The following is a 15,099-nucleotide window of genomic DNA, read 5'->3' as shown; positions in this document are numbered from 1 at the left end:
GGCGTCCTCGCCATGAAGCAGCCGCCCCGGGCCCGCCGCGGCCCTTTAAATAGCGGCCGCCGCCGCTGCCGCTCTCTTCGCAGCGGAGCGTCACCCTGAGCTGGGCGCGCATCCTCCCCGAGCATCCTCCTTGAGCATCCCGCCCAGCGCTCCCGCTCCATCCGCGCCTGCCCGCGGTAAGTGTCTGTGCCTGTGCGCGGGGCCGGCCCCGCTGCTGTCCCGAGGCCCCTGCCCGCCCCAGAGCGAGGGGCCGGGAGCCGCTCCCACCCGCTGCTCTCCGGGGATGGAGCCCGCGGGGTGGGCCCGGCCCGGCCCGGCCCGGGGGGAGCGCGGTCACTCGGCCCGCAGCCTCAGGGTGGAGGCGGGAGCCGCGGCCTGCCCTTCCCGGCCGAGGGGCTCCGGGCCGGGGCGCGCCCGGGGGATCTGGCTCGGCCGGGGCCGCAGTCGGGCCCAGCGCTGTCTGCGGCGATGGACCCTGCCCTGCCCTGCCCGGGCCATCAGCAGCTCCCCGGCCCCGGGATGGCCTGCGGGCTGTCACGGCTCAAAGCCACCAGAGAAACGCTGCTTTGGTGGTCTCTGTGCTGGCGCTCCGGAGAGGGGCGGGCTCCAAAACCTTCCCGGCTTGGAGAGAGGAGCAGCAGCTCATTTCAAGAGATCAGCCGTAAGAAAACGCTTCTGTGGGCCGCAGCATAATAAAATCTGAATTCACTATTAACTCTTTGTTTTCCTTGAATTGTTGGCCGATATTTCAATTTGTAATTCCTGATTTTCCGTTTTCCCTTCCTCTTCCTAGAGCAGTCATGTTTGAAATAAAGAAGATTTGCTGCATTGGTGCTGGGTATGTTGGTGGGCCAACCTGTAGCGTTATTGCGCAAATGTGCCCCAATATCAAAGTTACTGTAGTGGATGTCAATGAGGCCAGAATCAATGCCTGGAATTCAGACACGCTCCCAATCTACGAGGTAAACATCCCTGTTGTCTTTTCTTCCAGCCAGTGCTTTTTGCCTTTGCTTGCCACTCACTACATGGCATTTCCCCATAGCCCATCTCTGAAGCACGTCAAGCTCAGCAATCAGTGACGTCCTTCAGAAGGGGCATTCTGGAACAGCTGCTTGTCACTACTGCTCATCAAACCAGATTTTTAAAATAGCTTAATGCAGCTGGTGCAGATGTGTATTAATGATTATATGAAGGGCCTGATAAGGAAAATGTAATTCTGTATATAGTGAATTGTGCTAAATCATGCTGACTTCATTTTGGGCCCTCATTTGATCATAACAGTCCTCTTGCTCAATTACAGATATTACCCGCTTGTAGCGCAGTATGAAAGTGTAATACTGAGCTGTAAGCTTTATTTGCATTCTCAATACTGCCAAAATCTAGTCTGTGCGCTGCCCAACTTTAACTGTGTGGAAAGATGGGGACAGTCATGTTTCTGATTCAGTTGTGCCATAAATCTTCAATCTGGCTTGGGAAGTCTAGGCCAAATAAATGTACCACTATCATTCCTTCATTACAGAATTACTTTAATTTGTAAAGAAATAAAACATTTTTCTTTTTTGCTTCTCTTAGCATTTGTTGTTTTCCACTTTTTTTCATTATGAAAAGTCTCTTTTTTTTTCCTTCATTCTTTCATGAAATACAGTTTTTATAGATTTGAGGTCTTTAATAGGAGTGAAAACTTATCTTCACTGATCTCTCAAAGACAAAGCATCTGACTGGTACTAACAGTTGCTCTTTTGCTATAAGAGGTCTTCTTCCCTCTTAAAACCAGAACTATACTGTGACTAAGTCAAGGAGAATAGACCTCCTTTATCATATAAATTCAAAAGAAACTCTTGTATAATGTTCAGATTAGCAGGTGAGACATGAATAAAGTTTTTGGAAGCAAGTACTTTGCTTTCTCTTAACACTTAGACTGAATGAGCTAAAGTAGAGCTTGCCTTGGCATGTTTTTTTTAAAAAAAACTCCAAACTAGTAACATCTGTTTCCTGGAATGGTGTCCTTTGCTTACAAAGAATGTACAAAAACTGCCAAGAGTTAGTTCAGACAGTTGCAAAATTGAGTCATTGCACAGTGAAGTTTCTGTGGGTTTTTTGGGTTGGATTGTTTTTCAGTGTCAGAAATTGTCTAGTGGGCTGCCTTTCTATTTACATCCCATTTTAAGACCACAGCTGAAATATCTGATGGGTTGTAAGACATGTTATTTTGCCTGTTCCAACCTTTGTTTTTCTTCTAAGTGGGTGGTATTTGATATAAAGTGAGGCAGTAAAAATGTCTTACATAAGAAAGCTTCTGCTTTGTTTTCATCTCTCCATCCAGTGAACCTTTGCCTTTCTGGCATTTACTTAAATATCTAATGTCATGATAGGTGTCTCACGTTGGAGATATGATTGCCACGTGAAAGTGCATGACTGACTAGTCAAACAAAATGTAAAAGCTTCTTTTATCTGTTGCAGCTATATCGTGGTTAAATATTTTTTAAGATCATTCTAGTAAAAAGGATTGCTCGTTTATATGTGACCTTCTGCCTCTTGTCTGAATGGAAGTGTTAAGGGAAAGTGTTACAGCTCCGTATGTCTCTGGAAAGAATTTCATCGTATTATGGGTGTTGTGGTTCTTCCACGCTGTAGGAGTGGTGCCATGATAAGTTTAATCTGGCCCAAATGTGGGTGGTTGCTAAAAGGAGTGGTCCTGATTTCCTGTGTGTCTCTGCTGCCTGTCTTTCACTGGATCTGGCCTTGCTTACTTGGTGGAAGACTTCATGGGGTGTTTTTTTGTACTGAAGCAGTTTTAGATCAGATATTGAGGGGATCATGGAAAGAGGGAAAAGGAGAATTGGGACCACCTCTTTTGTTTGCAGTCTAGGGAATATTGTCAGACTTCCTCCTGAGTCTACTTAACATCACTCTATAGGTATTTCTTTAATTGCTTCATGTGGTAGTAAAACTGAGCACGGGAATAACTGAAAGCTAAAATCTGACTGTGCAAATAAGCAATTCAGTGTGGCTGAAAGTTTCAGGACAGCATTTTGAGTCTTTTGAATAAGAAAGAGCTAAATGTTTTTTAGTGTGTAAATCTTCAGAAGCTTTACTTCTGCCATACTGAAAACATGCTGCACTGACAAGGGAAAGAAAGAAAATCTTTCTTTGTCTGAAATTATATATTGTTTGGACACAGAGTTTGCTGTTCTTTTAACTGCATTAATCTTAACTGGGTTTTTTTCTTCTTCTTTTTCAGCCAGGGTTACAAGAAGTAGTAGAATCCTGTCGAGGAAAAAACCTCTTCTTTTCCACCAGTATTGATGATGCCATTAGAGAAGCTGATCTTGTATTTATTTCTGTAAGTTTAGGAGAAGAAAGTGGTTATGTTTATCTTTTTTTTCTTTTTTTTTTCTTTTTTTTTTTTAATCAAATAATTATGTTGCTTTTCTTTTAGGAAACTGCCTTTGTTTTCTCATGTAGATTCAGTTAGCAATGTCATGTCATGTCATTTGTCCTTATCTTTCTGTGTACTATGGGAAAAATGTTAAGTAAGCTTTTTATATGTTTTTCTTATAGCCAGTAGCACCTTTTACAAATGAGCAGTTTCTAAGTCAAAATGGTAATGTTGATGTTTAACTTGGTTAGGTGTATGGAGTCAGAGCAGAGTGTAGTGCAGCTCTGTCATTGCAGTGTACTGGTGAAATCTGTGGGACCTTGATAATAATGGTAAAATTCCTAGACAGATATGCACAATCAGGAGCTGGTTATTTGGTTACAAAGATGACTTATTTCTAAAAGCTTTTCAAAATAGTGTATAATAGTTGGTAGGCTGCAGCTAAGTTTTTTGTTAAAGTTCTTTTTTCTTGAGGCCTCCTCTTCTTTAGGGCACTGTAGTATGGAGCTCCCTTTCTGACAGTATTTTTCTTCATTAAGTCTAAAATGAATGCTGTGTGGCTGGATGGCAGCCACTAATACAGCCCATACATTGCCACCTGTCCCTGGTTCAAAACAAGCTGTTGTGTTTTGCCTGTTGTTGCCATTTCTTCTTTCCATTTGAAATGGAATGAAAAGGACCCTTTGTCTTAATCTAAATTATGTGTTTCCCTTCATGTTGCCTTTTCTGTGTACATCAGTACACTAATTTTCATCAGCCCTACACTTAGGTTTCATTGCAAAGTGGGTTTAAACTATAGTTGCCTCACTGGCCACAAGATTCTTACATGAGTCTTTGCACTCCTAGTGTGGGACAGGTAACAAAAAGTGGCCAACCATAATAATGAAGAAATTACTGGTGTTTCCAGAATAAGGATTGTTTCACCAAAGCCTGCAGAGCTGCTATGAATTGCTCTTGTTTAAATCCTATCTGAATAGAGACCAGTAGCTTTCTGTGGAAAACAAAATGGATAATTGAGAGAGCTAATACCTCTTCATCTGATGTGGTAACCAGAATAATTCTGGGGTAGGAGCATTTTCCTTCCTCTGAGAAGGAAAATGTATTTCAGTCTTAACAATTTCACCTTGCCTCTTAGCACAAGAGATACTGACCTGTAATGTTTCTTCCCCTTTCATGTATTTGTAATTAGGTTAATACACCAACAAAGACCTATGGAATGGGAAAAGGCCGAGCAGCTGATCTGAAATACATTGAGGCTTGTGCTAGAAGAATTGCACAGAATTCAAATGGCTATAAAATTGTCACTGAGAAAAGCACAGTTCCAGTGCGTGCTGCAGAGAGCATTCGTCGAATATTTGATGCTAATACTAAGCCTAACTTGGATTTGCAGGTAAACATAATCTTTGAGTTGTGTATTAAAAGGCTGGCTGTTGCTTTTGGCTTTTACTTGTTATACTTTTTCCTGTGTGTAGGTGCTGTCTAACCCAGAGTTCCTTGCTGAAGGAACAGCCATCAAGGACCTGAAGAACCCAGACAGAGTGCTCATTGGTGGAGATGACTCTCCAGAGGGACAGAAAGCTGTCCGTGCTCTGTGTGCTGTTTACGAGCACTGGGTGCCCAAAGAAAAAATCCTCACAACCAATACCTGGTCGTCAGAACTTTCAAAACTGGTTAGTGTTGCTCCTTGCTGTGGTCTGCAATGAGCAAAGCTCAGAAGCAGGATTTTGTTGACACTGAGTGATGCAGCTAGGAAAGACAGGTGAAGTTGGGAGGACCCAGTGGGTATGTTAAAGGATATTGGTCTTTTCCAGTTCTCAGCTGACCTAGTTAATAGGTGATCCTGACTTTCTGTGAAATCCTTTTCTCACTTTTATTGCTGTTAGTTATTACTAAGAGCAAGCCTCCAGTGCTGCAGAAACTAATTTACTGTCATGAAATGGTTCAAACTCTGCAAGTTAAGTATTATCTTGTTTTGCTTAAATCCCATTAACTGGCATCTATATATTAAACTCATTATGTTACCCTTTTGTATGTCAATGCAGTTGCATAGATACTAAAGTAATCCTTTCAGTAGCAACTCCCTTTGGTCTGTGGACATCTTGGTTCCTGGAAAAATGAAGTCTTTACTATGCTTTTTATTTGCAGGCAGCTAACGCTTTCCTTGCCCAAAGAATCAGCAGCATTAACTCAATCAGTGCCCTGTGTGAAGCTACAGGAGCAGATGTTGAAGAAGTAGCAAGAGCTATTGGAACAGACCAAAGAATTGGAAATAAATTTCTCAAAGCCAGTGTTGGTAAATGAAAAATCCCTCTTTTCTTTTTCCCCACTGGGCTTCTGTTCAATAGTGCAATAGTAGTGTTTTGAGATATGTAATCTGATTCTCTAAAATTTTCTACAGCATTAGAAGTCCTTAATGTATGAAGATATTGCTGTAGAATACTAGTATAAATCCGTTTTTCTGGTAAAATACGTAGGTAGAACTGAGGTTGCTCCAGACCCAGCAACCTGAAACTGGAGGGTTCAGAGTGCGTGGTTTACCCTGACTGTGACACTGGAAAGAAAAGCTGTGACTTAATTTTTCTGAAGCATCACTGACAACAATCCTCTCTAAGATGTCTTCCCAATTGCAACTGCTGCTGCTTTGTTTGGGAGGCTTGAGGGGGAGAATACCTTTAGCTCAAAATGTGTGATGACAGCTTCTAATTTGTAGGATGAATTGATAGGATCATAAGGTTGGAAAAGACCTCCGAGATTGAGTCCAACCTTTGGCCAGTCACCACCTTGTCATGGCCATGGCTAGGCTAGGCCATGGCACTAAATGCCATATACAGTCATTTCTGGATTAGATTTATGAGAGAGCAAAATGTGATGAAGTGGTGATTAGTGCCTCAAACTTTCAAACTTCAGAACAAGACTAAAGCCTCTCTGTATGGTTTCATGCTAGAAAGTGTGACTTAAAAAAACCTTACTATATATAACCTATCCTAGAGTCTATTCAAGAGTGAAAAATAGATACTAAATGCATTACCAAAAATTGCTACTAGGTTGTTAGAATTCCTTCTATAGTGTGTTGTTTCTGGGACTCTGCTTGCTAAGCAAAGTTCTAGGTTCAAGGATGCCTGTGTCAGTTCTCCCTTAGTCAGCTGTGGTGATCTTTGGCTCTTGGCAGTGATTAGATACCCATTTAGGGGTGCAAGAGGAAGGAACCTAATCCTAACACATTTGTTTTGAGAAATATTAGTCTAAAACTTGAGGTGAAGGGAGAACAGGCTCAGGATCTTGTCTTCCTACATTTAATAATAGCCCATAGTTGCTTTTCAGTTCAGGTTTCTGTGTTAATGCTTCCATTGATTTCAGTGGAACCTGAAGCATAATTAAGCCTTCTGTAATTGACAAAGTAAGTAGATCCAGGAGTTGGATTTTAAGAGATTAAGGTTTTTCATTTTCTAGCAGTGAAATACTGGGAAAAATGATAATGCTGATTAAGTCACCTGTAAAATAACTGCTTTCTCTTTCAGGGTTTGGAGGTAGCTGCTTTCAGAAGGATGTCTTGAATTTAGTGTACCTCTGTGAGGCCCTGAACTTACCTGAGGTAGCTCGCTACTGGCAACAGGTACAAGTTCTTTACCAGTTTTTTCAGAGGGTGGTGTTTCTTCAGCACTCAGCTTTCAGGCATTGAGCTTTTAATTGTCCACACAAACTTTGTTTTGGCTCCAAGGAGCAGATGCTTTTGTGCTGATCACCTTTACATTTCAAGGCCCTCAGCCTAACACTGTCATTTGATACTTGTGGGTGCTTAGGTTTTTTTGGGATGAATTAAGTTACTTGGATCGAATGGATTACAAAGCTGTCTAGCAGCAGTAGAAAATGTGAAGTACAAGCATGTGTCTCTTTTCTTTCTTTTGCAGTTGGGTATCTGTCCACTTTGAATTCAGAACTTGTGATCTTTTCCTCAGGGTCTACTTTTACAGTTCTGAAAGAACCCAGTAGATCTTGCCATTTTTTTTAAATAAACATGGTTGCTGTTGTTCTCTGGTTTAATGTTAAGAATGATTGAGAAGATATGGATGCTCTCAGGCCTGGCTCCAATGCAGCAATGGTACCCAGCCTGTACTAGCAAGCATTTCCCATTAACCAGTGAAAGCATCTCAGCTTTCTTCCTAGTCCTGGCTGAGAAGCTTTGACATGTGTGGTGTGGTCAAAAAACCCCTTTGGTTTATTGTCCTGATTTTTCTGTGGTGGTCAAGGATAAGGCTGCCTAGCAGATGCCCCCAGAATACCAAGTACATGATTTGCCTACCTTATTAGCAGCTTAGCTTTTTTTGGTCTTCATTTTGGTTAGCCTTCTTTCCCTTCACTCTTCATCCCAGGAACAATTGGAACACTTGCATGTAATAATAAAATAACAAAAGTGAGACATTTAAGTGAGGTTGAATTACACAGGTTTTGTGTTTTGGTGTCTGTTAGTGTCGATTAAAATAGCTAAAAAAATTCTCAGAGTTGTTATATGTGGAATGCAAAAAAGTGTGAATGTGACACATTGCCAGTGTAGGTCTTGGCAATGGGATGTCCATATGGCAGCAAGTACCCTAACACTGAAATTATACTCTAGGCAGAGGCATGGAAAGCAGTAAGTTTTAATTTTTTTAAAAAAACAATTTGAAAGAATCCTAGCCTATAAATTAAATAATGCATGTTAAGATGTGTGTATGTGCATCAGTATTCACCCATTAAATAGGATTTATCTCAGAATTTGATAAACTAACTAGATTTATCTTCAGATTGCTTGCTTATGATAGTGAGTAAAAATGCTTAGCTTTCATTTTTAAGCCTCTATTAATTTGTGTGGGTAATTTGGCTTGATTGTAATAGAATCTGTTTAAAGTGGCCCCCTTCTGTACCATCATGGCTTGTATAATTTCAGGTAATAGACATGAATGATTACCAGAGAAGAAGATTTGCTTCCCGCATTATTGACAGCTTGTTTAATACTGTCACTGACAAGAAGATTGCTATTTTAGGGTTTGCTTTCAAAAAGGATACTGGAGACACAAGGTAAGCAAGCTCAGTTCACCAGCATGGATTCCCTGCAGCTTTCACCAGCCACCCAGCTAATGCCCACCACTGAACTGAATTAATAGCTGGATATGGGACCCCTTTTTTCTTGTGACAAGGATTAGTCTTTCTTGAATGGATGAGAACTGATTCTTGATCTCTACAACAGAGTTGAATCATGCAGAAGTTGCAGATAATTCTAGTCCTTATTGATTTGCACAAACAAAGAGATCTTGACAGACTGCTTCCATTCTCCACAGAAAAGAATGCAAACACTTTCACAGCTGGTTCTAAGTTGCTTTGTGAAATTGAACTTTCAGCTTGATTTCCTGAAGTGGTTAATTCTGTTCACCTGTAAAGGTCAAACGATACAACTCCTCAACTGCAGTTTGTGGGGAAAGCTTATAAACTCTAGGCCTTTATAATCTTGGTCACTAGGAGTCATCAGACTTACCTTTCTTGGATGATTCAGCAAAAGAGATACAAACTTTTCCATACTATTCTCTTTGGTGTCCATCAAGATTACAGATTTCCTGCTGGCATGATTGCCAGTAAGATATTTAATGTAAAAATTATATAAAAGCTCTGGCATTGCATATCATGATACTTGAAAACTTTCATTACTTGGAACATGCCACCTGGTTCTTTTAACTGATTTTCTTCCCTAGAGAGTCATCCAGTATCTACATTAGCAAGTATTTAATGGATGAGGGAGCAAAGCTGCATATCTATGACCCCAAAGTACCTAAGGAGCAAATCATCTTCGATCTCTCACATCTGGGTGTCTCAGAAGATAATCAAGGTAAGAATTCTCATATCAAGTTTATTTCCCTCTTTCCACCCTATTCTCAATATACATGGGTTTGTTTAAATATTATAAATTCATTTTCAGCATGACATTGTGCTGTTGATTGCACTTACTGAAAAACTGTTATAGCTCAGAGGATTACTCTCATTCTTCTTCCTTTCTCTGTAGCTTTTTTAGATAAATGCTAATTCTCAACTATTGTATGTTTTTCTTTCAATAAACACTCATTTGAATAGATGCCTAGCATTTTATCTCTGAGTAATTAAAAGGAAGAGAAAGGATAATGTCCAGAAGGACTGACTAGTTCTGACAGTTCCTTTGTGCCCCAAGTTCTATCTTAGTTCTTTCTTACATATCTAAAATAGAAATAAAGAAGGGTTTCTGGAGTGCACTGTTGAGCATTCTCCCTTCCCTCATATCACTTCCAAATTACTTTGTTCCTTGACATTCAAGAAAACTTCAAAATAATCACCTATGATTACAGAGATAAGGGGTATTTGAGAATTGTTTTCTTACTGGGGAGAGGGAGGATGGAGCTGATGGATGGGGAGAATAGTTGAGGCTTCTCGAGGGGAAGAGAATGGAGCAAATTGAGCTGTGATGAAGAATGAAGGGTGTACATTATTAGACGTGCCCTTGAATTAGAGGGAAAGGGGAGGCTTTCCTCTAGGCAGCTGCTCAGGCAGCCCCTGAGGGGCCACGTGTGTCTCTTCTCTAGTGTGAACTGAGTGTTAAATAGAAACTGCGATGTGCTACTGTTGTACAGACAAGGACCTTTGTGAGAGCTGGAGTTTGAGCACTCCATAGTACCTTCAAATTCTAGAGATGTGCTTGACTGTTTAGATCACATTTGAATACTTGACTTCAAACATTTACGTGCTCTGACTACTCAGATGCCAGGTTCAGCCTTCTTTCATTTAAATAAATAAAATCAAAATACTAAGTACCTTGGTAGAAAATATCTTTAGGTGAGTGACTTGAAGCCACTTGTTTGCATAGAGCAAGGAAGGAGACTCATTTGCCAGAAACGTGCCAGATCGATGCTAAAGTTATGCGGAACAAAACTATTCCTTCTGTTACAGTGTCTCGGTTGGTCACTATCAGTAAAGATCCCTATGAAGCCTGTGATGGAGCTCATGCCCTTGTAATTTGCACTGAATGGGACATGTTTAAGGTAAATGTTATCTTTAATTTAAACTAAAGGAAAAAAGAGTGTGTGTTATGCTACTTATTTATTCTATCTGCTTTAATTACGCTTTACAGGAGTTGGATTATGAACGTATTCATAAGAAAATGCTCAAGCCTGCATTTATCTTTGATGGTAGGAGAGTTCTAGATGATCTTCACAATGAGCTACAAGTCATTGGCTTCCAGGTAATCATCTGAGTGATGCTTCTTATGTTACTTTCCTTCTGCTTTCTTCCCTATTGCTCTCCCTCTTCAGTGACTGAGTAGCAAGGGAAAAAAAACTCTAGAGGTGAGGATTTAAATGTAAACCTGTTTGTTCTTAAGTGTCCATTAGTACTGTCTTCCTCCACTATCTTACTACTTTCACAGACTGATGTGCTTTTACAGTTGAGGCTATGCCATCAATATTCCACAATATAAGCCTGCCTTAGAATCATTCAGGTTGGAAAAGATGTCTGAGGTCATAGAGTGCAACCATAAATCTAACATCTGAATGCTGCTCTGCCCTTCTTTGCAGCAGGGAAATAGCAGACAGTTAGGAGATAAATGTGACAAACTGCTAAATCTCATGCCTAAATTTATTCTAGGCATGATATTTGACTTCAAAAAACCAGCCCCTTCACTGTTTCTTCCAGACCTGCAGTCTTTGCTGCTACCACCCAGCAGAAGGGCTGAGTTTGTATGTTACAACCTATGGCATAGCCCTTACTTAGACTTATTTTAATATCACAAAAACAAAGAAAAACCCAAACAAACAAAAACAAAAAAACAAACAACAAAAACAACCCAAAGAAACCAGCTTTTGAAATTGACAGTAGCAGGATAGCAAAACACACTTCCTACAGAAGTAAATGTAAGCTGTAAGTACCATTTTTGCTCTTCACAAAAGACAAAAGCAGGTTTACTGGAGACATGAGACTTAACCACTGGGCAAGATGTAGTGCAGGTAATAAATGGTTATCAGCCAGTGAGGTCTTCACTTGGATAAACAATTAAGGGAAGTTTTGGACTCTTCTTGAGGTTGTAACAAAGCTGGCTGATATTGGAGGTGAAAGCAGTGAATGCAAAGATGTATCTGAAGATAGTCAGTGAAATGCTCAAGTATTACATGAGAGACTCAAGGAGATGACTGATTAGTCCTTTTAGTCCTTTGTGTTTGATTAACATCAGCTAGAAGATCCAAACAATGGTGTTTGTTTATACCAGAGAGAGGACCCAGAAGCTTGACTTTTTAGCTAAGTGTTTTGCTAAGCTAATAGCAAATTCTATATCCAATTCTAATCTGTGTGATATTTCTACTAGGAATTTCTTCTCTGAAGTCTTCTGTGGCTTAAAGACTTTATAGATCAGAGACTGTATGTTTGTTTCTTCCATGAAATTCTAGTTGAATTTTAACCAATTTCCGAGTTTGCCATTCCGAATGCCATTAGTCATCCAGGTTTACTATCCAGATTTTTCATCCAGATTATCATTGCAAAGGCATTTAACAATTGACCTATATTTTCTACATAAAATATTAAAAATTATTTTGTTTTAAATGGACAATCCCAAAATTTAAGTTTTTAGGGCCCTAGTCTTTTAACTTCCCTTGTTAAAAGCTCTTGCATTAGACAACCTGATGCTAATAGCAATTCCATTGTATCAAATCCAAACCTATGAATTTGAGTAGTTTTAAAATTTTTTACTCAAACTGGAGTTTAAATAACTTCAAACACACCTACCATTTCAATTATAACCTGTTTCCACAGTTAAAACTTAATTCAGGAAATATGAATGGGAAGCTCTGTGATTCTAGGCAGAGTAATTTCTGATTTGAGAAGAAAGTCTGCTCAGGTCTCAAGCAGGGAAAGCAAAGTAAGCCTTGATTGAAGGGCTTGAAGCACTTTCAGCAGAGATTGCATTTGGCTAACACTAAAATCACCAAATCCCCAAATAATCTGATAGAAGCATCTCAGCCAGACACACCATAAGAACAAAATCTGCAAGCCAGATCAGATGCATGTTTCAGTCATTTTTCATTCCCTGTCTCCTGAGTACTGTGCTTACTTTCATAATGGCTGTAGGATTTCTCTCATGATATTTTTCCCTGTTTAAGCTACAGGGTATGTACATTGTTTGTGAATCAGCATGTATAAATCCATTTAACCAGGCAGTTAAAGCTGTTAAGGGGCAACTATGGTACCTACAGCTCTCTTGACTGTTTAAACAATGCTCTTCAGTGTTAACTCAGATGTCTGCCTAAAATGTGTTCATCAAAATTTTATTAAAATAGAATAGTTGAAGCATTTTGTCTTTTGGACCTTTGCATTTGACCTGCATTGCTTAAGACCAAGGCTTTGGTTCTGCTTATTTACTGAGTGCCTGAACTGTCTTACCTAGCTGGTGTTTTGTCTTCTGCAAACTCTGTCCTTACCAGTTCACATTAGTCTAACCTAGAAATTAGGGGAATTTGCCTTGCTCTTTGAATTTTGCCATACCTGGCCTTGTGTGTGTTGGCTTTGTTACAGGCTTGTGTTGGCTGCCTTTAGCCTTTCAGATTGTGTTGCTTCAGAAACAGCCTACTGCATTATGGGAAATTGTTATGGAAGGGAAAAAGCTTCTTCTGTGCTAATTTAGTATAAATCTTCAGGAAAACAAGTCATGAATACCCAGAAACATTTTATGGTGTTTGTATTTGTAGTTCTGTGGAAGGTGAGGCAGATGAATGTTCAAATTGTCAAGATGCAGCTTTAAGTAGGCAAAGCAGGCACCTGTAAAAGGCTGGTTGGTTGTTTTGGTTTTTAAACAAACTCTTTGCAACTCCAGTCACAGAAACTGTCCTTGGGCACACTGTGCTTTGTGACTTGTTTTATTCTCATGTTCATAAAATGTGTTCTTTTTAGATTCCTCATAGGTTGACATGATTGTTAGCTTGCCATGCTCACTTATTAAATGTGTTTTCTTTTTCAGATTGAAACAATTGGGAAGAAGGTGTCAGCCAAAAGAATTCCTTTTGCTTCTTCATGTGAAATTCCTAAATTCAGCCTGCAGGATCCACCTGTCAAAAAGCCTAGAGTATAATGTTTAATAGATACTGAAGGAATTCTGTGGATCTTCTTAGTGATAATGTTGTAAGCCTATGCTTTTTTAAAGGAAATATATTTTTCATAAACTAAACCAATTTTACACTAGAAATGGTACCTGGTACATGTGAATTCAGTCTATTTTCAAATCTCTATTTTTATAGCAATTTTTTTTGGTTACTGAAGATGGTACAAACATGTTTTTAATAATGAATCATCTTTTAAGTGAAAAAGTAACCTTCAAACTGCAGATTTCTGCTTCCAGAAATGTTCCTAAACAGCACTTTAAATATTTCAAATGATATGAAAACAAAAGAAATAGAATATCTTTTTACCTTAGTCCAGTTATAGACTGTAATCAGTCTATATAAACTGTGATCTGCAGACTGGAACTTTGATCTTAGCAGTTTTTTATTTTCTTTTGGGGTGATTCGTTGCCCGGTTAAACATGTGCTCTAACTGGCATTGAAGTGAAAAGATCATTTCTAGGTAAATTGGTAGGGTTTAGGTCCAGCCCTAAGATAGAATTTACTTCAACAATAATGCCCCAGTCCTGGTTGGGATCCACTGGTACTGATGCAGTCTAAACTGCATCTGTTGGGAGAGCAGATCATTCTGCAGGTATCAATCGTGTGATTTGTGCCGGGGACAGCAGTTACAAACTGATCCCCTGGCAGATCTTCAGTTTTCATTCTTTGGTTGTCTTGCCTACATTCCATGTACAGCCACACATTTTTAATTTAATCAGATTCCTGGGGCAAGTATTCCCTAACTTACAGCACACAACCTCTTTTCAGTAGAGGAGCATTCTGCTTGTTTGAACATTGAATTTAAGGAGAATTACCTTAATTTGGTATCAATCCAAGTAGAAAACAAATATTGGCTTCAATGTTACCTGATATTATCTTTTTCCTTCCTTACGTACTCCAACTGAAAGCAGTCTTTTTAACAAATCTGCAAAAAAATAATCTCTGCTGTGAAGAAATTATTAAAAATAAATTCAGCCCCATAAATCAGCATCCTACCTCATTTGACTAGCAGGAATGAATACTTCCAATGTTCTCTTGATATTTTTGCCTTTACTGTTACTTTGTTTCTACTTGTTTTTATTATTCTCAATTGGCCAGTGCTATTAAAATCCTTGATATGACAGTGTTTGTCAGTGTTTGGCTTGTTGCATGGGGTTATGAAATGGAGGGGAAGGTAGAGAAGGATGACTATGAACAAGTTTCAGAGTAGGAGGTATAGACATATTAAGTGAATAATAGAGTGTTGGGATAGTAGAGAATTATCCTGCAGCTGTTCAGATAATACTGTCTGAATTATTCAATTGGTGTGCCTTCAAGCATGGTGTATCAATAGTTAAACAGGAGGTAAGATCAGTGTCTTGGTAATGAGTGCAATTACTGTAACTGCTTACCCACAGAAATGTAGATACAGTTTAAGCTTTAGGACAGTTACTTGAGGATTTAAGGAACTTGTGTAACAATTTGGATAAACAGTACAAGACACTGTTATCTGACTGCAATAGCTGTGCCCTGAATGAGATGCTTCCAGATTCTGCATGTTAATGGCTTCCACATAGGGACTTACTCTGCAGTGATCAT

The 15,099-nt window shown here is 39.6% G+C and overlaps 1 protein-coding gene across 2 annotated transcripts; it reads left to right on the top strand.

Moving 5' to 3' along the window:
* Positions 1 to 34: 34 nt before the first annotated feature.
* Positions 35 to 14,649, top strand: UGDH (UDP-glucose 6-dehydrogenase). Of its 2 annotated transcripts, none has more exons than XM_083861422.1 (12): positions 35 to 176; positions 794 to 962; positions 3,242 to 3,343; positions 4,569 to 4,769; positions 4,852 to 5,049; positions 5,525 to 5,672; positions 6,898 to 6,992; positions 8,304 to 8,434; positions 9,103 to 9,236; positions 10,325 to 10,416; positions 10,506 to 10,616; positions 13,380 to 14,649. In XM_083861422.1, exons 2-12 carry the CDS (start codon positions 801 to 803, stop codon positions 13,488 to 13,490), a joined length of 1,485 nt encoding a protein of 494 aa, XP_083717548.1. In that variant the 5' UTR covers positions 35 to 176; positions 794 to 800; the 3' UTR covers positions 13,491 to 14,649. The 2 variants fall into 2 exon arrangements, with proteins under 2 accessions (XP_083717548.1, XP_083717549.1); XM_083861423.1 differs by having other exon boundaries at positions 55 to 176; positions 799 to 962.
* The last annotated feature ends 450 nt before the right edge of the window (positions 14,650 to 15,099 follow it).

Source organism: Zosterops lateralis, assembly GCF_965231275.1.
Source record: "Zosterops lateralis genome assembly, chromosome: 5".
NCBI classification, from domain to species: domain Eukaryota; kingdom Metazoa; phylum Chordata; class Aves; order Passeriformes; family Zosteropidae; genus Zosterops; species Zosterops lateralis.
This window is presented reverse-complemented; position numbering and strand designations above follow the sequence as displayed.

Coding starts and splice junctions, on each gene's coding strand:
- UGDH (XM_083861422.1), top strand. CDS start 801: ATGTTTGAAATAAAGAAGATTTGCTGCATTGGTGCTGGGTATGTTGGT. Junction 963..3,241: donor ACACGCTCCCAATCTACGAG/GTAAACATCCCT, acceptor CTTCTTTTTCAG/CCAGGGTTACAAGAAGTAGT. Junction 3,344..4,568: donor CTGATCTTGTATTTATTTCT/GTAAGTTTAGGA, acceptor ATTTGTAATTAG/GTTAATACACCAACAAAGAC.